The sequence below is a fragment of the Thunnus albacares genome, chromosome 5, assembly GCF_914725855.1.
Source record: "Thunnus albacares chromosome 5, fThuAlb1.1, whole genome shotgun sequence".
NCBI classification, from domain to species: domain Eukaryota; kingdom Metazoa; phylum Chordata; class Actinopteri; order Scombriformes; family Scombridae; genus Thunnus; species Thunnus albacares.
This window is the reverse complement of record NC_058110.1, coordinates 26,270,308-26,290,666: the sequence shown is the minus strand read 5'-3', so window position 1 is coordinate 26,290,666 and position 20,359 is coordinate 26,270,308. Positions and strand designations below refer to the sequence as shown.

Sequence of the window (20,359 nt, the reverse complement as noted above, 5' to 3'; positions counted from 1 at the left end):
ACAATTAGTGTGTTAATTACATCAAGGTTCAATTTTTATACGTAGACAGACAACATAGGTCGTGTCCGGCTAAATAAAGAAAATAAAGACAGTTTCTTCGTGAGGTTGCATTGCGCCGTTGCTAAGCTAGAGGGGGTACTCGTGCTTTCACATTTTCGGCGCGCTTTTGACACTCGACCTCGCTGGGAAACGAGAGAACCGGGTGGGAGGAAGGGAAGCGGCAGGCGGCTCAGTCACCCTGTCCTCCCGGCTGCGGACGTGATTAGCAACCGTTGCTACTGACAGCACCCGAAGCGTAGAGTTAACCTAACGTTTGCTGGCGACCGGCGAGCCCCATCTTTGAAATAAAACCGAGAGGGTAAGTAGCTAACGTTAGTTTGGCTGATGGTGTAGCTTTATAAGTTAGCTAATTAGCCTGACTGGGATCCGAGTGACGTTACGACAAGAGAACAACCCTGTGAGCCGGGTAATAGATCTCGTGTATGCCGCTAAGCCTATGTAAATTTAGATAATTACACAGCTACGAAGCTAGCGAGCTAAATTCTTCTACTACTACTACTGTGGTGTCATTTGCTGCGTCTGCGGCTAAAGCTACTCTTGCTAACCCTCCGGCCGTGTCATGTTTGCAGCCTGGTGACGTCTCGTATCTTGTATCCCTGTCAGAATACGTTTCAATCCTTATTTAAGATACCTTACTTTGCAAACTAGGGGACTTGTAGGCTGCCAAACATTTGGTAGCCCCTCTTAATTCGCTCACAGTTGAAGCTGCGATGAACAGGTTTGTGGGCTGGGGGATAGCAGATGCTTACGGGATACATCATTTGGAACCGGACAACTGGCAGCTGGTGTGTCCATCTTCGGTCAAAGAAGAGGATGTGAGGAAATAGGGGGGGAGTCTGCCCCACCCATGCAACACGGATGCATTTACAGTCACTTTGTGGTGGACACTTGGGGGGCAACGAGACTCACACCAGCTGTCATAACCGTGTAGCTAACATTAATAACTCTGCTTATTCTGAAAGATAAAATGGTGCTGATGCGACTCTGTCGATAATAACGTTGGTCAGTGATGTGTACAGGCTAGACTTGCATCCCAGTTTAATAGTGACAGTCTATTAAAGGATTGGTTCACAATTTTCTGTCTTAAAACAACGGTCATTTACGCATATAAACAGTGAAAGAGGTTTTCCTCGCTGTAATCGTTCCTTCTGTTCTTACTGACTTTAAAAGATCCCCTTCAAATTCAATGTAAGTGACGAGGGGGCAAAATACACACAGTCATTTTGTGCAAAAATGTATTTAAAAGTTTATCTGAAGCTTATATGTGGCTAAAATTCCCTCTTTGTGTTTCCTTGGACAGTGTTTCCCTGTTGAGCTTCTGTGGAAGCACAGTAACATAAAGAGGGACTTTGGCACTAAAAAGACTGTAACATTGAAAGATATCTACATGATTTGACTAATTTGGACAGCTGAAGCTTCATATTAATTATGAACAGGAGGAATGATTATGGCAAGAAAAAAACTATTTTAATATTCATTTGGGTACCTGACTATTGTTAAAATTAAAATACTTGTTAAAATTGTGAACCTGTCCTTTAACTGTGGGGAGCTGAGGAATCATCAGTAATAATCTTTAAATACAACAAGCCACTAACTGCCTACTTAAAAAGATGAATACCAGTCACATTTTTGATGTTGACTCAGATTGTATGTAATAACTGGCTGGTATTCACCCGTAATCAATATTTACAAACTGCAGCCGTCAAGTAATTTATGGCTTTAGTGGCCATTTGGCCTTTTGAGCTGAAATACAAGTGTTTTCCCACTCAACCAACCTCAAAAGTTAATCTTGCCCTATGCATTTTGTTTAATTGGTGTCACATGATTTATACAAAATCTCTGCCACCCTAGCTGTTGTTCTAAGTAGTTTACATAACCACCATCTTTGTGTTGTGTGCTTTGTAGTGTGGAGTAATGAGAGTGGAGGAGTGAAGGACGTAGGTGTCCCGGGAGAACATTGGCAGACAAGCAGGAGGTCAGGCAAGGATGCTGGAGGCAGATGCAGACCCAGCAGGTGCAGCACTAGTGGGAGAAGGGGAGGCGGAGATGGGGAGCGTAGACATGAAGGCTGAGGTGCTCCGGCTGACTCTCGAGCTCCAGGAGGCCACAGAGGAGAAGCTACAGGCGGCCCGCTATGGCCTGGTGGTGCTGGAGGAAAGCTCTGCTCTCAAGGTGAAACACAGGCAGCTGGAAGAGGAGCATGAAGCCCTCAAAGTGGAGCTACAGCAACTCAAAGAGGTAGGAACACCCAAGGCTTTCTAGTTATATTTAAGCAACATATTGTATAGATTTTTCATCTACGCTTGTGAAGTTATCTCCCCCCGCATTCCAAGTGTTATTTTCTGATAACACACTACTGCTTTGTGAGCTTTGTTTTTCCCGACACATTTGTTTTGCACATTCCTTATTTTATTTGTTTGCCTTAATAAATAAGACTTAATCTTTACTTCAAACAGGTTTTGGTGTTATGATGTGCTGTTACTAATCGAAACAAGCATTTCCCGAATTCATATTTCACAATGACTTTGTCAGAGGACTTCATGAAGACTAGATTAGATTTAAGATTTTTCAGTTAGGTGAATTTCTCATGTTGACAGCTTATTCCAGTGTAATCTGGGTCAAGCATGTTCAGTGGAATTTCACAGAATGTTCGAGGATGTTATTTGGAACAGGAGGAATGAATACAACAATGGTTACTATCTTTTATATTTGTGAAATATACCATTGCAGGATGCAATCAACAAAACAGAGTAGAGCAGTAGTAGCATGGCTTTTTATTGTTCACCTGCTTCACCATTGTACAAAAATGATAAAATAGAATTACCTGGTTTCAGATGACAATGTTAGCAAAATGTAAATACAGTGAAAGTGTCAATGGCTGATATTTTATGAGGACACAAACCCTCTGCTGGTGCTGCTCATTTTAATTTAACACCTGGGGAGCTGCCTTGCGGTGTGCTATTTCTATAAAGATACCATTGTCCCTTAATCTGTGCAAGTGACCTATGACGCAAATTCGATTGCTCATCCCTTACGTGTTTTTTGATAAGTCTGTCTTTCAGTGTTCACAATAACCATTCTGTTACAGATGTGAACCCATATTTTACTTCCAATGAAGAGGCTTGTGATCGCATGCTGAGTCAGTTTTGCTCTCATAATGTCATCTGATGCTGATGGCATCGGAGAGAGAGAGGGGGGGGGGTTTAGTGACTAGGACAGCCTCCTTAACCAGTTAGTCAGCATATCCGGTGCTGCAATTTCTCTGTCCATCTTAAACTGATTTTGATACGTTTTGACGGCATTATAGGATTGAATTAGAGCCGGATAGTCAAAATAAAAAGATTAGACCGATGTGTCAAAGCTCAGATTATAATGTATCATAATGCTTTTCACAGATGTATTAAAATTGGGACATACAGTATGCTTCTCATTGCCTTAATAACAAACTGTAACTCCCAGTTATTTTCATGTATTTTTTTATATGCTCACCCTCTCTCTTATTAATAAGTGACCGTTCTGTAGTAAAACTGACAACCACCACATCAGCTGTGTTTACACAAGTGGGGAGTATAGGTTGCACAGTTAGGCTGCAGCTAAAGGTGTATTTTGTAAAAATATTTATGACATCTTTATGTTCGTGCATACGTTGACATAGTACTGAAATGACTGATCTGTGAAGGGTTTCCTGAAGTAAATGTTGTCATAAATGCACTATATGGGCCTTAAAGGTATTTAGTATCAGCGGAACAGGCTTTATAAAACTGGTTTATGTAAGAAGCTAATCCCATAAAATTCAATCTCATCATGTGGGCAGATTTTTGGTTTTGCAATAGTTCTCTCCACCTGGTTAAATTGAGAGAAATAAATGTTTAAAACCCTGCTTACAAACTGCAGGACATTTAGCAATACATTAGTGCCAGAGAAACAGTAAAATTGGTCCATACGGATGTTTTATAACCGCATGTCAAGCAAAGCTCTTTATGTCTTAATGGACCTAGTGGTACAGAATTTCAGCTATTTTTTATAATCTGCATAAACCTCATTTCTTGGCTTTTTACCTACCTAGGCTTTGGCAGGGTTTTAACAAAGCAGAGCGGACTCATGTGTTGTAAATTAGAATCATTATATAACCACAACATGATGTTCAGTTGAGCATGTTTAGTAGCATGTTCATTTCATTTAACACCTTATTTGATAGTTCTTTCATCCACAGTCATTGATGCATAATGTGTCAAGGTTACTAATTATGGCAAGCTGTGAAGAAAAGCCTGGTACTACAGTGTTAAGTGTAATGTATTAGGCTCATGTTATTACATTGGCTAGATAAAAATATATTGTGGAGCTGCTGTTGGCGTGTAAGGTTACTGAACCATAACAGCTATTTCCTCTGTGTGATCAGGTTTCAGATGATGGTTGTTGGGGAAGTGGTATTTCCTTTCCTTTGTCTAAAATGTCCTCTTTGCTTGCCTTGATATGAGTAACACAGCTACTGTTGTTCCAATGTGTAATATACTGTAGCCCACAAGATACCGCAAGTTTTGCCCTTTCCTGAACCCTTTTTTGTTTCTGTAAAGGCATTTGCAGATTCTGTGAGTAGCCAGAAGCGTGCAGCTGCTGATGGAGAGTGCCGGGAGGAGAGCTTGCTGCAGGAGACTGCCACTAAGGAGGCTGCCATGGCAACCCGCATGGATGAAGTCCAGGCAGAGCTAAAGCAAGCACGCCTTGCTCTGAGCAATGCCCACGCAGATATCGATAGACTTGGGGTGGTCTCCACCCAGCTAAAGAAGGTATGGTGTGCTCAAAATGTACACCTGTACACTGGTGGTGTACTGCATACTATCAGGCCCCATCTCCTCGTCACCAGAATCGCTGGTGGATATATTAATTGTGTAAACTTACTTCCAGAATAAAATAAACCTAGCTTGACATGGCATTGGCAAGTGTGCAGTTTGGATTTTGTACTATGCACTGATTTCACACTGGAGTTTTGTTCTGCAGGAGTGTGAGTGTCTGGAGGCAGAGAAAGGCCATCTGAGGGATGAGATGAAGGAATATAAAGTACGTGAGCTGCGCCAGTTGCAGGATAATGGCGAGCTAGAAGAAGAGAACATATCACTGCAAAAACAAGTCTCTGTGCTCAAGGAAAACCAGGTCAGTTATCACTCAAGCTACAATTTTTCCAAGTACATTTAAGTTGAACTTACATGCTATAATTGGAAGTGGATATCCACAATGAATAACATTAAGCATACAAAATAATGTCCTGTTTATTGCCCGACATTTGTTCCTGGATTTATACACTATTTGTGTAAGTCAAGGACCATACCATCACGCACTTACCTTTCCTGCCTGACAGCAAAACTGCTTTGTATGCAACAAACTTCTAATCTCTCTCACGTGTTTGTTGACATAACGTCACAGCCGGGTTACAAATTGCCCTCTGTTGAAGATAATGGACCAGTCTGTTCCTGGGTGATTAATGTAGTTATTTCCAGAAAAAGAAGTAGCCCTCACAGAAGAGGAGAATAATTCATCTCCTGATTACCATCTTTTTCCATTTGTCAGTGAATTCCCTGAGAGCCAGACACCATGTCCAATGAAACATCTCACTGGCAAAATGCAGTAAGAAGTAAAGACATAATTCTAGCTACAAGTAGCACTATGCCAACAAGGGTCCAGTCTAGCAATTTTACAAATGATTGTGGGACACTACATTTCACAGTATATATATTGACTTTTGAGTGTTAAGAGAAATAATGTCTTGGAAATGTATTATTACATTGTTTTACTTAACTTTAGCCTTGAACAGTTGGCAGCAACTGACAAGGCTATGTTCAAGACCAGATAAGCTTCAAATGCTTCTTAATGGATGAGATTATTTTGAAGCCGGCAGTATTTAGTTATGCTGGAAAATGCTCTGAACGCATCACGATATTGTGAGCGAAGCTGAATGCAGAGCAGCATTTAATAACTTATCAAGAATGCCTCACAATCTAGAGTAAATATTTTTCTTTTCAATTGATATGATTCAAATGGTGATAGTGTTATCTCAGAATAATAGGAGATTACATTATTAAAAGGATTAAACTAATTTTAATGTGTCCCTGAAATTCTAGTTGACTGATTGGTTAAAAAAAAACCTAAATAATAATTTCAACAAAAAGTGTTACTTTTTGCACTTAAATCTTTGTTGGTAAGAAAATGAAAATATACACACTTTTGAATTTAAATTATAGTTGTGTATCATTCTGGACAATAGCATGCAATAATTAACTTTTTGAAGGATGTTTATATGATTTACCATAATTTTGCAGAATTGCAGCATAAGAAACATTAAAAATGTAGGCCAAGAACATTCTTTCAGAGATAAGCATACCTCTCAAATGCTTCACACATAGATTCTTGGACATAAGTCTCATTTTATGTTCTGCATCATGCTCCACAATGTTTTTACTGTTTCCACACTTTGATCACTGTTAACAACTGGATATTACTGGTGAATATGGTATGCCAGTGATGTTGGGTGCATATATTGGTACGGTTCTGCTCATTGAACATAAAAGGGACTTTTAGGTGATAATCGTCAAATGTCTGTTATGAAAATGAAACCTTATTAAAATATCCCAAAGAGCAGCTGTAATTGCTTTGACAGGTGTCTGCAAGCGAGTTCTGCAGTTAATCACTTAATAGGTTTTAGTGTTTCAAATGTCAGATTAAATGTCATATGTTCTGGCTTCGCTGATCTCCGTCCATGACCACTTCTAAGTCTAGTGCAGGCTTGTTAGTGTGTGAATGATCTGTTAGTTGATTTTAAGGTATAACCTAATCTAACCTCTACTTGCTTTTTTTAATGTTTACCCACAAATGATCAGTCATAAACCATCAGTTCTAAGATACATGTTTTAATTTAGTATATATAGTATTAGTATAGATCAGAGAGGGGGACAGAGGACATGCCATATGGGCCTCTAGCCAGGAGACCATCTAGGTGTGACTGTAACACTAATATACTGAATGCACTGATAGGTATATTTGTATGTTTGGGCTATATTGTGCACACATATTATATAATATTACATAAAATGTCTTGTGGTTGTGCCTCTGGACACATTTCAGGTTGAGTTTGAATCGATAAAGCTGGAGCTGACCCAGAAGAACGAGGAGCAGGAGGAGCTGCGAGCTCAGATGGATGAGGCAGCGAGGCTGAGGGAGATTGCGGAGAAGCAGCTGGATGAGGCCTTGGAAGCCCTGAAGGAGGAGAGGGAGCAGAAGAACACACTACGGCGAGAGCTCTCTGCCCTGACCCTTAACCCCTTTGATTCTGTGGGGAACCTGGAGCTCCACTTGGAGCAGCTAGATGATAGCCAGGAGGAGGGCCAGGGGGGAGGGGGAGAAGGTGAAGCTGAGGGAGAGGACCAGGACAGCGGCTTTAATAATGGTCCTGGGTCTGCTCCCGGTTTTGCTCACCCTCCTCATTTGACGGGCTCCAAAAGTAATGGCCTCATCCATCGCTACTCCACTCCACGCAACAGTGACGTGTTCCTGCGTGCTCCAGCCTCTGGGCTGGTGTCGGACCTGCTGAGTGAGCTACACTTTTCAGACAGTCAGAAACTAAAACAGCAACTCTTACAGGTAGGCAACAAGATAACATGTAGCACTCTTTTAGACAGTAGCCATGGTATAGTACCAAAGAAAAATACTAGGAATCTTTCATACTATTGTAAATTGTACGGCTTTTCTTGAAGATTTCTGGCTGTTGGTCAAACTAAACAATTTTAGGACCACATTTGGGCTCCTCATGCTTTACGCTTCAAATAGTTAGTTGCCATTTTTACAATCTGTAAAGTAGAACAGATGATAATGAAAATAATCATTTGTTACATTTGTTACAATCTTACTATTATGTCAAAAGGAGGAAGAGGTTCCTCATCACCGGCACAAGAACATTCTCTGAAAATAGTTCAGTAGTTATTGTGGTATTAAAGGTAGAATCAGTGATTGTAATCTAATACAGTAGCTGTCTGTGTGAGGACATGACAGTCTCCCGTCTCCAACAGCCATTGATTGGTGGGGAAGAGAGCGTTTTTTCACGGAACAGATGTGCTTACTTTTTATTAAACGTGTCAAACCACATTGAATCCGAGACAGTCTCACGTTTAGTGAAGCATAATCTGAGCAAGCAGCTGTTTAAATCACACAAATATCCCACTGTTTATGTGTTTTGAAGTTATTAACCGTATCAATGAATCAATAACTACAAACACTATCAATTTCTTCCCGTGGAGCTGACATGCAAACTATTTTGGTTCAGTAAATTTCTGCTGCCTGTCTGTCAGCCTGGGGAAGGTCCTCCCAGCTCCCCAGGGGCTGCAGCTGACAGACGGCTGCATCTGTGGACAGAGACGCTGAATGCAGGTCGAGTGAGAAGTGGGGAGGCCGCGGAGAGTGTAGACGGGCTGTTGTGCTCACATGAGTTTCTGAAGGAGCATGAAGGGAGGGCTGTATTTGTGTGGGTGTTTAGTTCAAATATCAAAGATCTTTCTCCAGAGTGACTGATTCTACCTTTAACCTTATGGTGACGTGTTTGCGGTTTTAAATGTGAGTTTTTGAAAGCATAGAGAGTCGTTGGCAAGGAGCACCAAATGGCTCCTTCACAATACTTATACTAATACTATACTGCTTATACTAATACTTAACACTCATTTATATAGAATCTATATTGAAATCATTTTCATGGTTTACAGAAATATATTTATATCAAGATGAAAGCATCTGTTCTTATCGGGCTAATTCAAAAGGCTGCCACCTTTTTGCTCTGCTGAGTAGTGAGTTGTCAGGCAGGTTAGTTTGTTTGACTTTGTTGTCAGGGCTGTCTGCTTCCTGCTTTAGACCACATCCGCTGCTGAAGGAGTGAACCTTTCTACATTGAGAAAAATCACCACCAATGGAACCAGATTTTGTAAACTCCTCATATAGTTATACTATATTTGACATACTGTAAATATATATATATGTGTGTATATATACATATATATACATATATATATACTTGACAAATAAAGGGCACTAAAGAAAATTCAGAATGTCTTGAACTGTCATCCATCTCAGCCTGAAGGAAATATATTATTGATGATGCACTTAAATTGGGGGTTGGGTTAGCAAGCTTCTACCCAACAGATGTTGGGAGTGAGGAGCTGAATGGGGTCAGCCACTGTTTTACATGAAAAATGCATTAAGAGCAAAGGTGGTTGGGTGAGAAATTCGTGTCACGGAACTGTCCTTTTGTTCTGTGGAAAATAATTGGCAATCAGTATTGGTTTATATTTAAACCTTAGTGGCTGAAATGGATGATTACTTAAATTTATGTTCAGATTAAAGTAAGTTTGTCTTCAGACAATATTTACATTAAATATGTTTTTGCTTTCTGTAATCATTCCTCCTGTTTATAATGGTCATTAAAAGATCTCTTCCTAATGTGCTTTCAGTGTAAGTGATGATGGACAAAATCCACTCCTTTCATCCAAAAATATTTTCAAAAGTTTATCTGAAGCTAATATGAGGCTTTAGTTGTCCAAATTGATCAAATGAAGTGGATATCTTCCAAAATTACAGCCTTCTTTGGGCCTTTCTGTTACTATCCTTCCACTACAGCTCAACAAGGAAATATGCTATCCACAGAAGAAACAAACAGACAATTTTGCCTCAGATTAACTTCTGAATATATTTTTGCATAAAAGGCAGAATTTGTCCCCCATCACTTGCACTGAAAGTGCATTAGGACGGAATCTTGAAATGGTCAGTGTGAACAGGAGGAAGGATTACAGCAAGCAAAAGCTGTTTCAGTGTTCATTTGGGCACCTGACTATTGTTTTAAGACAGCTTGAAAAATTGTGAACCTACCCTCATAAGTAATTTTAGCAAATTTAAGACATTTATGTGCATATTGTTTACTGAGAAGTTTTTTTTGTTTGTGTACTCAGGCAGAACGAGAGAAGTCATGTCTGACTGACAAGGTGGAGGAATTGCAGATGCAGCTGGTAATGTCCAAGCAAGCCCTCAGTCAACAAGAGGACAAGGTTGGATCTCTCACGCAACAGCTAGAGGCTGTGCAGAACCGCCAGCAGCACAACCAGGAAGCAGACGACCGGGGCGAGGATGAGACAGAGAATGGGGATGGTGGCGATGCCGTATTTGACTACGAGGTAGACACCAAGGGCAAGGAGGTGCTGGAGGCACGCATGCGTTCGGCCAGCGAAGAGCTCCTGAAGCTGCGAGATGAACTGTCTCAGGCAGGTTCTCGTTATAACACCCTGGAGCAACGATACAAGCATGAGAAGGATCGTTGGAGGACAGAGGCCCAGGAGCTGGCTGACAAGATCCGTCAATGCATCAAGTCCAGCAAGCAGGACCAGGAGCGCATCGGTGAGCTGGAGAAGGAGATTGGAGCCACACGGAAAGTGGCAATTGATTCCGAAGGGCACTTGAGCGTGGCCCAGGAAGAGCTGCTGGCCTTCTCCGAGGAGCTGTCCAACCTCTATCACCACATCTGCGTGTGCAACAACCTGACACCCAAACGGGTCACCCTGGACTATTACCGTGATAGTGCCAGGGCAAGCGGCGGAGGAGGAAGCGTGCGAAGGTTACATCACGTCTACCCCCAGCAAAACTCCCAGAAGAAGCCACGAGCCAATGACATGTTCGTCTCCAAAGCTGCAGCATTGCAGTTTATGGGAGAGATGGACAGCGCAGGACCCAGTGGAGACTCTCCTAGTTGCCCTGGATCCCCCACCTTGGATTTCAGGGACCCTTCCAACGTTCGCAATTTGGTAGCAGTCATCCGTTGCCAGATCAAACACCTCCGGGTAAGATAACATTGCTTATTACATACAGTATGTGAGACATTCATTAGAGCGCTGCTTTACTGCTACCCGACTGTTTGTGGACTGAAAGTGGAAACTCTCTAACTCCCTCATTATGCCTAAATCCCTTAAAGCCAGGCTCTTGCTCTGGGCAAAGGCCGTTCCTCCTGAACATATTTCTTGCTGGACCTAATGCTCAGCTCAGACTGTTAAATGTAGCTGAGTAGCTCCCGTGTCTACAAATCCAGTGCCTGGTGTGGACCTTGTTGACACGTGTGTTTGGGTTTGAATGGATTGGATTATCAGAGTTCAAAGTTGAGTTGTGGCTTCCACTACAGACAATCCTCTCAAAAACCAGCAGTGTCTGGAACATTGGTAATTTGTCTTTTAAATAGTGAAACACATTTTTAAAAATGCATATAGTTGCTGTTTTACACGTCTTAAGATTAATTTCACAAGTGTATAATATTGTCAAGACGTCTGAGATTAATTTTGAACATTGTAGACAGGTTATTTTGTTTTGGGCATTTGTTGGTAATGTGATATTTTGACATATTGTATATGAAAAATACACACACCAATTAGGGCTGTTGTGGTGAAGGAATCCCCCCTGCGGTGATTCAGGGTGGCTCACAGCAGTATGCGGTCTATGCGGTATTACAACTTTTTGTGTGTGTGAAAATCAAGGTATGTTGGTCTGATTATGAGTCGGGCAAATGGAGCAGCAGTACCTGACAAACACAGAAAAGACTTTAAATTGTGTTGTGACAGGAAACAACGTTGGCCTACAGAGTTCCCTTAAACCGGTTGCTTGCCATCCACCGTAGTTGGCTTGTCTATAGCGTAGTATTGCAATATTGCGGTTATTGTGACAGCCCTAACTCCAGTTCTGTTGGACAAAAAGTTTCCCCATGCTGAACTTGAGACCAAATTTGACCTTGTCAGTGAAGCATGAAGACATTTAACTCACTTTAATGAATAACTTCCTTTATATTCCCTCAGGTGGCAGTGGACCTCTGTCGTCAGAGGGGTGCGATGCCATACTCAGGACTGAGCAGCAGCGGAGAGTCAGAGCGGGATGCTGAAAGCCTGTTGGATGAAGTATTAAAACTCAAGTCCCTTCTCAGCACCAAGAGAGAGCAGATTGCTACCCTCAGGACTGTCCTCAAGGCTAATAAACAGGTAGGTCACAGCAAGCACTGGCTACGCTGTAATGTTTTTTTTTCCCCACCGAAGGTTATTGCTCTCAGTCAACCTGACTCATCAAGGACTTTCCATAAAACGTAATCCTGTAATGTCAAAGGTCAGTGTGCAGCTTTTTGTGGCTTGCCCTTAAAAACAAGCTTTCCCTAACTCTCTGATATGAGAGGCCTCATCTATTTCTTTGTGTATGTACAAGAAATTCTGAAAAACAGCTGCCTTGATACAGAGAGATTGTTGCAGAATTTTGTTTTCCTTCTGTCGCCAATATTTGTTATTCATTCTTTTTAAAACTGAACAAATTCAGTATTTTTAAAATTTAATTGATTGTGCTGATAAGGTAAGAGAGCAAGTCTTTTTTCCTTCAGCATTATGCATGTGTAATATTAATATAAACGATACAGTTGACCTGGATCATCAGTGTCTAGACAGTCCCTGTGGCTCACATGGGTCTGCACCTTGACTAGTGTGATGTTTCTCTCCTCAGAGATTGAGCTCCTTCCCCCTTCCCTTTCCTGTGCTTCAAGCAGTGCGTGACCTGCTTCTGTCATTCTCTGAGCTGTCACTCTCTCTTTTATACACACACACACATGAGCACTCAAGGTAATCTGTTTAGCTGGGTAGTGCTCGTACACAGTAGTTTACCTTCTCTCTGATTTCTAGGACTTTGTTGGCTCCAGTTTGTGCCTCTCATGTGATCATGGTATTTACTTTAAAGACTTGATGATAGCACTCAATTCATACACATGTAAAAGGTGTTCACAAAAGATGGGAAAAGTAGGGCATGTTGTAGTCACATGAAATAGGAATAAAGGGATGTATTAATACATTCATAGCATTGTAACGGTAATGACAGTTATGGCTTGTTTGATCATATCAATGTATTGGGTAATCAAATCTAGAACACACAGAACAAAATGTATTTTATAACACTTGCACCCTGCATCAGGCGTCTCCCTAGATTTAGTGGGTATGATGATGCTATCAGTTTGAAATAAGTGTATTATTAACATACTTTGCCTATTCTATATCTGTAATTATGCATGAGAATATACAATTTAACACCCCACTTTGAAAGGGGTATGATGATGCTATTGTATTTTTGTCAACGCAGACCGCAGAGTTGGCCTTGTCCAATTTGAAAACCAAGTATGAGACTGAGAAGAGCATGGTGTCAGAAACTATGATGAAACTGCGGAATGAGCTCAAAGCCCTGAAGGAAGACGCTGCCACCTTCTCTTCACTCCGAGTCATGTTTGCCAGCCGGTAAGATGTCCTTTTTATTTAATTTGCGACCAGACATCTGAGAGAAAAGCATTACATTCAACAAGGTTATAAAAGAATAAAGAAGATGAAGAAAGGATGAAGCGGATGTTTGCTTTTAAAATGTATTTGAAGTGAAAAATGGGAATTAGTTCTGAATGTCTGGTCTGTTCTTCTTTGCCAGTATTCTTCATGCATAGTAATGGTGCTCTTGTTGTGGTACAGCTTTTGCTACCACTCATGTAATAAGCTTACCATGCTTATTACGCCTGTGGACAATCCACTGGTTCATGTGAAGATTACAAACCACATGCTCTGCCCTGTGCTGTCGGGGGAGGAGGCAAGGACAGATTTGTCCCATCAAGCCAGGTCACCTTAGAGAAGGAGAAGCCTAATGTCTGTGGGAGAGGGATGGGGTGTTGGATTTGTGGGAAGACTCTGTCAAGGGTTAAACTTACAAGCCACAACACTTTACTCACTAATCAATAACCTCTTCCGAGCATCAGTTTGCATGAGTCATGTGGGAAGAGTGTTTTTGTACTGGGTTGAGTGAATGATCTAATGTTTTTTTTTCTTGGCTTTTGCACTTTTTTTGTAATGGGTAGCAAAGGTGTGTGTATTATTAGTTATTTAATGCCTGAGACACTTCTTGGAAACTTGTTGCATCAGACTGTCTAGCCCCTCTTCAGACAGTTATGAGCTGGTATTTGATTATCCTTAAGAGGGATTGGAGCACAGACAGTGGTCAAGGACTACTGCTGTCTGTTGCAATAGGCTAAAGATTACAGCTTAAAAAGATCCGCTTTCTTATAATTATGTTTCGTAGTGCCATCATGTGGATGGCTGAAGTTACTGCATGATTTGTAGAGTATATGGTGCCTGAGGATTGCTCATGTTATTCAACAAGTAAGAATATCAAACTTTTTGGTAGCAGTTTCTCAAGCATTAAAGATTTGCATATTTTCTGTTTCATATCAAGGTAAATTCAGTTTTTGCAAACAAACAAACATAACCAGTGTGAAGACGTCACTTTTTGCTTTCATAACTTGTGATGGTATTTATAATTATGTAATTATTTGGGTTTTTTTTTAATCTAACAAGTAATTCATTAATCAAAAAACAGCTAGATTAATCAATAATGAAAATAATCTTTAGTTGTGTTTGGTCACAGTTGGTTTGTGTCATGTTTAACATGTTTGCTGTGTGTCTCTGGCTTTGTGCTCTTAATTTATTTGTGCCTGCTTGTGCATGTTGCATCTTTTTATTTTGTGTGCATCTCTCAGGTGTGACCAGTATGTCACCCAGCTGGATGAGATGCAGAGGCAGCTGGCAGCAGCCGAGGATGAGAAGAAGACACTGAATTCTCTGCTGCGTATGGCCATCCAGCAGAAATTAGCTCTTACTCAACGTTTGGAGGACCTGGAGGCCCCTCTGTCTCCCCACAGCTTGAGCAGCAGCCCCCGTCGCTCCAGAGCCAAGGAGTTGGCCACCAAGTCAGGCCGAGGTCCACGTAGCCCCAGAAGCAGTCCTGCGCGCCCCCCAGTGAGGAGCAGTCCACGAGCTAGCCCGGTTCTCGGCAGTAGCGTTCCTGCCATGGCCACGCACCACCTGCGAGCTCTAACCCGAAGCCTCCACACAAGCCCTGTAAGAACCCCTCTCTCTCTTTGTCCTGACAAGCCCATCCAGACAAGCAGCAGGTCTCGCCGAGGCAAAGGTCTGCCACGAGATGCCACGTTCATTAGAAGCCATAGTGTCAGTGATATTTTTAATACAGAGTTGAGTCCTGGCTATTCCCCGACACGTAAGAGCTCCACCAGTACTGTAAACAGCGAGTTATTGGTGAAAACACAAACACAAGTAAGTGATTCAAGAAAGGGTGCGTCAGGCCGGAGAGCTTCAGTCCCTACACGTCAGGACACCTTCATCACAACTCGTGTTGTACCGGCCTCTTCCACCAAACTAAAGGCCTCTTTGTTTTCATCCATAGATAATCTAACCTGTTCTAATGCTTTGTGTGTGTATCCTAACACGTCTAAAGCATGGGTTGAGAGTAAACAAATGCCTGATGTAAAGCCAAACTTAGATGTTTCTGTGCGAAGAAAACAACAGTCAGCTCACAGGTCTAAATCTGTGCAGGCAGCAGCTGCATGCTGTAACACCTTTCAGTCAGGCACAGTCTCTTCTCAGGTGAATGCAAAATCTCCAGAGGCCCTGACAACCACATCTCTCCCTGGTCACAATCCACGTAGTAAGACTAGGATGACTGGGATCTGTAGAGAGTCCAGGGGTATATCATCCGCCTCTGTTAGTAGAACCGTGGAGGAATCACACACTAGTGTCAGTAAGAGTTCTGCTAACAAAGCTCAGGCCCCATCTGCCAGAGCCAGAAACTCACACTCTAAATCATCTCGCAGGCGATGAGATAAAGCACCCAGCAGATTTATTCCCAGCACTAAACTTCTTATCTATATCAATACATTATGTCATACTGTAAATATTAAATAAGCTTTACTTCATGCTGTAAGATATTAAATAAGTTACTACTTGGAACAATCACATGTTTTTGCAGATTTTGGTTAGATTATAATTTATTGAGGTTACAAATTATTTGTTTTTAATACATGTGTTACATTTAAACTGATAGAGCCCCTAAATTGCCTGATCCTTTTATAAGTCAGTGTGTTGTACTAATCTGTTTATCCTTATTAATTATCCTCATTTTTCTGTTCATTATTTTTGTTGTTGAACTAAATATGTTTTCTTTCTTGTCTCTGTTTCACCCTTGTCTCTGTAGCGCTGAAACACTCCTTCCATTACTCCAAACCCCCTCTTCTTCATAAGGACCTGTCTTCATGTTGACTCCCCGGCTCCCTCCTCCTTTCGTGACTCAAGACATCCTGTCCATCCCAGATGTGATGCTACATTCCCCACTCTACCCACCAGAACCATGGATTAAAAAAGTAAAAAAAAAAAAAAAATGTAAAAAATAATCAAAAGAAAAAATTTTAAATCTCTCATCCCACCCTCTTGGTCTTCTCTGCTTAAAAGCGGAGAAGCCTGCATGCAGCCTGGAGAAAGATGTTATTGACTGTGTCTTGTCCCAAGTGGTTTCAACTTCCATCTGGTCTTGTTCAAGGCTGTGTGTTGTGGCGAACCATTGACAGTATTTATTCCAGAACACCAGACTTTCATGTACAATATTTTCTGTCCTCCGACTTTGATTCAAGGCTATAATCTGTTCCAAGGCTGTATGTCTTTACTCTCTTGCCTTTAGTCTGGCATCCTGGTCAGGCCTGTCTGGCGTCTTTTAGTGTCAGTAAACCATTAGCTCATCTGTAGTAACTTCCCCCCGGTAGTGTTTTTATAGAACAATGCAGCCTTACTAACAGGACTGCCACCCCAACAGTAGAGAGCTTGCTATCGTCTTGAAGTTCCTCCCTTTTACTCGTGGTGCAGTTACATGCCCCTTTTTTTTTATCCCCGTGATGTGTCTGACCCTTTGGCTTTGGCCTATTAGCCACACCCTTTAACAAGAGGTCAGTAAACATGCCATTTCATTGATGGAAATAAATCAGCCATAAGTTCACCACCTCAGGTCAAACACCAAGTAATTAGATACATGATTTGGGAGATATTTAATGTGCATCTTATTTTGCAAACTATGCAGACCAATTCAGGACAGTGCCTGTATACTTCCTGTTGTTCAATAGGATTAAGGTGGGTTTTGAAACTTGCCTTCACTTTCAGTCAATAACAGTGGCTGGCTGCAGCTAATTTACAACAGCCATTTAGCATCTCTCACAATAACCAGCTTTTGGAAGTCATCTGTGGGTGCAAGCATCCCCATTGGCTGATAATGTACTCTCCTGCTTCTTGGACTTTGGGTTTTAAATGATATCATTTCATATCACTCAAGAATTTCAGTGGCTCAGTTTACCTGAAACTAATATTAACACGTTGGACCACGCTCGTTTCTCTTGATTACATAGTTACGAGAACAATTCCCATTCCACTTCTGCTTATTCCTCACTCCTTTTTAACAGCTAAGCAACAATGATAAAGTGTTGTGTTTCATAATTTAATATCACCATGCTTTTGTGTGCTACCAAAGTAAGCATGTTGTAATGAACTAGTATTACCCACAGAAAGCTACTCTCTTCTGCTGTGGCAACAGCATCCTTTGTTTTCAGTTAGGAATACTAATCGCGCTTGCAGGTTGCCGTTAGGGTTGCTGCTTGTAGAAAAATGAAATAATAATAATGATACTAATAACAATGTCCCGTGATTTCTAAAAGCATTACACAGTGCTTTACATCCAGGAACACACAGTTCAAATACTCACAATTCAAATAAAGAATAAATAAATTCATGAAAATAAAATATTTCAAAGTGAGAAGTAACTCAAACATGACATTGCTTTGCTAGTTGGAGCTCCATGAACATGGGCCCTGGATTGCCAAGAAAAGACACAGAAAAAAAATACATTAGTCACCATTTAGATATATATATATATCTGTCAATTGGCCCGACATGGGTTGCTTATAAGTAGTTTGATGCTGGGGCTGTGATTTGAGAACAGTACCACATATATAAACATTGTCACTGTAACGCATTAAGTCTCATTAAGTGCAGTTTAAATTCAAATTGAATTTACCTGATGAGACCAATTATCATTTAAGACCACATTTGGAAATGGCTGTTTAAAAAAAAAAAGAGAGAACTGAATACAAGGCAAGGAAATGTTGAAATGTCCATTTTTAAATCTCAACTGTCCTGTGGTTTACACATCCTGCTGATTGATCCCTGCCGCTCCCCAACCTTTTTTTTTTTTTTTTAATTTTTAGTGCCTTGGTTTTGATCTTGTCTGTTTTTAGACTACATCACATTTTCTAATTAGATGCAACTATTCAACACTGTAGTTGTGATTTTTTTGAAGGTATTTGCTTTTGAGGAAACTCATTGAGCAATGTCAGCACTGAATAAAGTGATATCTCATTTTGGTAGAATATTTTCACTTTTTAGCTCACATTCTTCGTATGAACTCATCAGTATTAACTAATGAATTAACAGGCAACATTTGACATTAGCATCTCGAAAAAGTGGTTAAAAGACAAAGTGACTGAAAAGATCATGAATACAGAATTGTAAGTATAGTGTGTTAAAACATAGGTACAATGTTATGATAATGTTTGGAAAAGTGACAGTTTTTGAACTGGTCTGCATAGCTGACTGTTCATGAACGTCTGCTAACAAGTGAAAATGTTTTAACATGATGTCATATTGCTCTGAAGGTTGTAAATGGATTTCTTAATCTATTTAATTCACTCTGTTCAGATGTGTGTGTATAATTTAATTACCATGGTTGTATAATATTTTAACTGTATGTATTTATGTGGTCTGCATTCTGTATAAATTGTTCTAGAAGATGTCATGCAAACACTCCGCATAACTTTTTAAGTGTATGCAAATTCCTTTCATTGACCTGTGAACCACTTTTTTCTTGAAGAATAAAACAAGCCAACACTGTATATTGATGATTGTTTTTGTTCAGTTTAGTATATGGGATAAAAAGCAGGCAACTATTATTTGTGGGAAAGTGTGGAATGATAAATAAGGTGGCCTTTCTGTGAACAGGACACAATCTTATGCAAAGGTTTCTTTGTTATTTTGAACTTTAATGTCCTTTAGTGGATAAAACCAATAACAAAAAACATTTACAACTAACATTAATATCTTATATGAGTATTAAGCTTCTGAATCTACAGTAGACTATTCCCTTGAGCACGGAGTAACACATTTTACAGCAGACTATACAGGCTAGCTACTGATGGATCCTGTGACTGAAGCCAACCAGAAAAACAAGTTTGATAAGCTCCAGATCCACTTGTGAGAAGTTAAGATAAATAAAACAGTAGTCTGTTTAGAGAACCCTTTATAAGCAAACAAGAGGCACTGATGCAGTCTAATACAGAGAGGCCAGGCCACATTTCATAAAGATTTAAGAGGTGTCTATCATACAATTTTCAGGTTATGAAGCTAATAACAGAGTGATAAACAGGACCTAGAGGTTTTAGGCAGCTGTGGCAGTTCATGCATACAGTCAGATGATACCACCATGATGTAGGACTGAGAGAAAGATTGCTTAGACAGATCTGTGCAGAATCTGGAGAAACAGGTTATAAATGAAACTCAGCATCACCTGTAACTTGTCAAACAGTGTTAAATTGCAGTTCCCAGTTTGTCATTGATCCAGATTGACCAGGTATTTATAGTCACAGACTCATTTAATGCTGGTTCAATCGAAAGTTTGACTTTTCAAAGTCAGATGCTTAGTCGCTCTTGTTTTAGAAATAATTAGTTGTCTGCTTTTACAACATGTTTTAGTGTTAAATGTGCTTTTGGGAAATTGTTATTTCATTGTGTTTTTGAGGGTCTTAGAAGGGGATAGATCAGGAATGTGATGAGTATGATACAGATCAGTTGTAAATGAAGATCCTAAGATTTCTCTTGCTGAAAAAAATGGCTTTCACCTTTCTTCTGCCCTCTAAAAAGTAATTCAGGGGATCTATTACCACCACTTAATTAAATGCATGGTTGCAAGATAAAAATTCTAATTTATTGATTTAGATAAACCTTTTAAGTTGCAAACATTATTTTGATGAGTTGCGTTGACATAATAATGTCGGTAGTTACATCAACTTATTGTTTTTCACAATATAAACTATTATGTGTAATTCAAACTCAAATTTATGTGTTAATTGATTTAAAACAAAATTCAAGTTTTAGTAACGTCATTTTTCACCATCTTGAGTTCAGGATTTTGAGTCCCCTCACCCACTTCACATGCCTGGACAAGCTCAGACAGTTAAGACTGTGTGTTAGAGGACCTGTTTTGAATTTCTAACACAGGCTATCAGACAGTGGTCACTTTGTTTCCATCACAAAATCTGGCCTGATGATGATGGCCTCCACCCTCC

At 40.4% G+C, this 20,359-nt stretch overlaps 1 protein-coding gene across 2 annotated transcripts; it reads left to right on the top strand.

The window, feature by feature from the left end:
- Positions 1-167: 167 nt before the first annotated feature.
- Positions 168-18,910, top strand: zgc:162200 (uncharacterized protein LOC558638 homolog). 2 transcript variants are annotated; one of them, XM_044350956.1, is made up of 10 exons: positions 176-358; positions 1,966-2,298; positions 4,635-4,847; positions 5,059-5,211; positions 7,177-7,692; positions 10,041-10,922; positions 11,922-12,101; positions 13,234-13,385; positions 14,666-15,026; positions 16,177-18,910. In XM_044350956.1, exons 2-10 carry the CDS (start codon positions 2,047-2,049, stop codon positions 16,180-16,182), a joined length of 2,715 nt encoding a protein of 904 aa, XP_044206891.1. In that variant the 5' UTR covers positions 176-358; positions 1,966-2,046; the 3' UTR covers positions 16,183-18,910. The 2 variants fall into 2 exon arrangements, with proteins under 2 accessions (XP_044206892.1, XP_044206891.1); XM_044350957.1 differs by lacking the exon at positions 14,666-15,026 and having other exon boundaries at positions 168-358.
- Positions 18,911-20,359: the final 1,449 nt, after the last annotated feature.

Coding starts and splice junctions, on each gene's coding strand:
- zgc:162200 (XM_044350956.1), top strand. CDS start 2,047: ATGCTGGAGGCAGATGCAGACCCAGCAGGTGCAGCACTAGTGGGAGAA. Junction 2,299..4,634: donor AGCTACAGCAACTCAAAGAG/GTAGGAACACCC, acceptor GTTTCTGTAAAG/GCATTTGCAGATTCTGTGAG. Junction 13,386..14,665: donor CGAGTCATGTTTGCCAGCCG/GTAAGATGTCCT, acceptor TGCATCTCTCAG/GTGTGACCAGTATGTCACCC.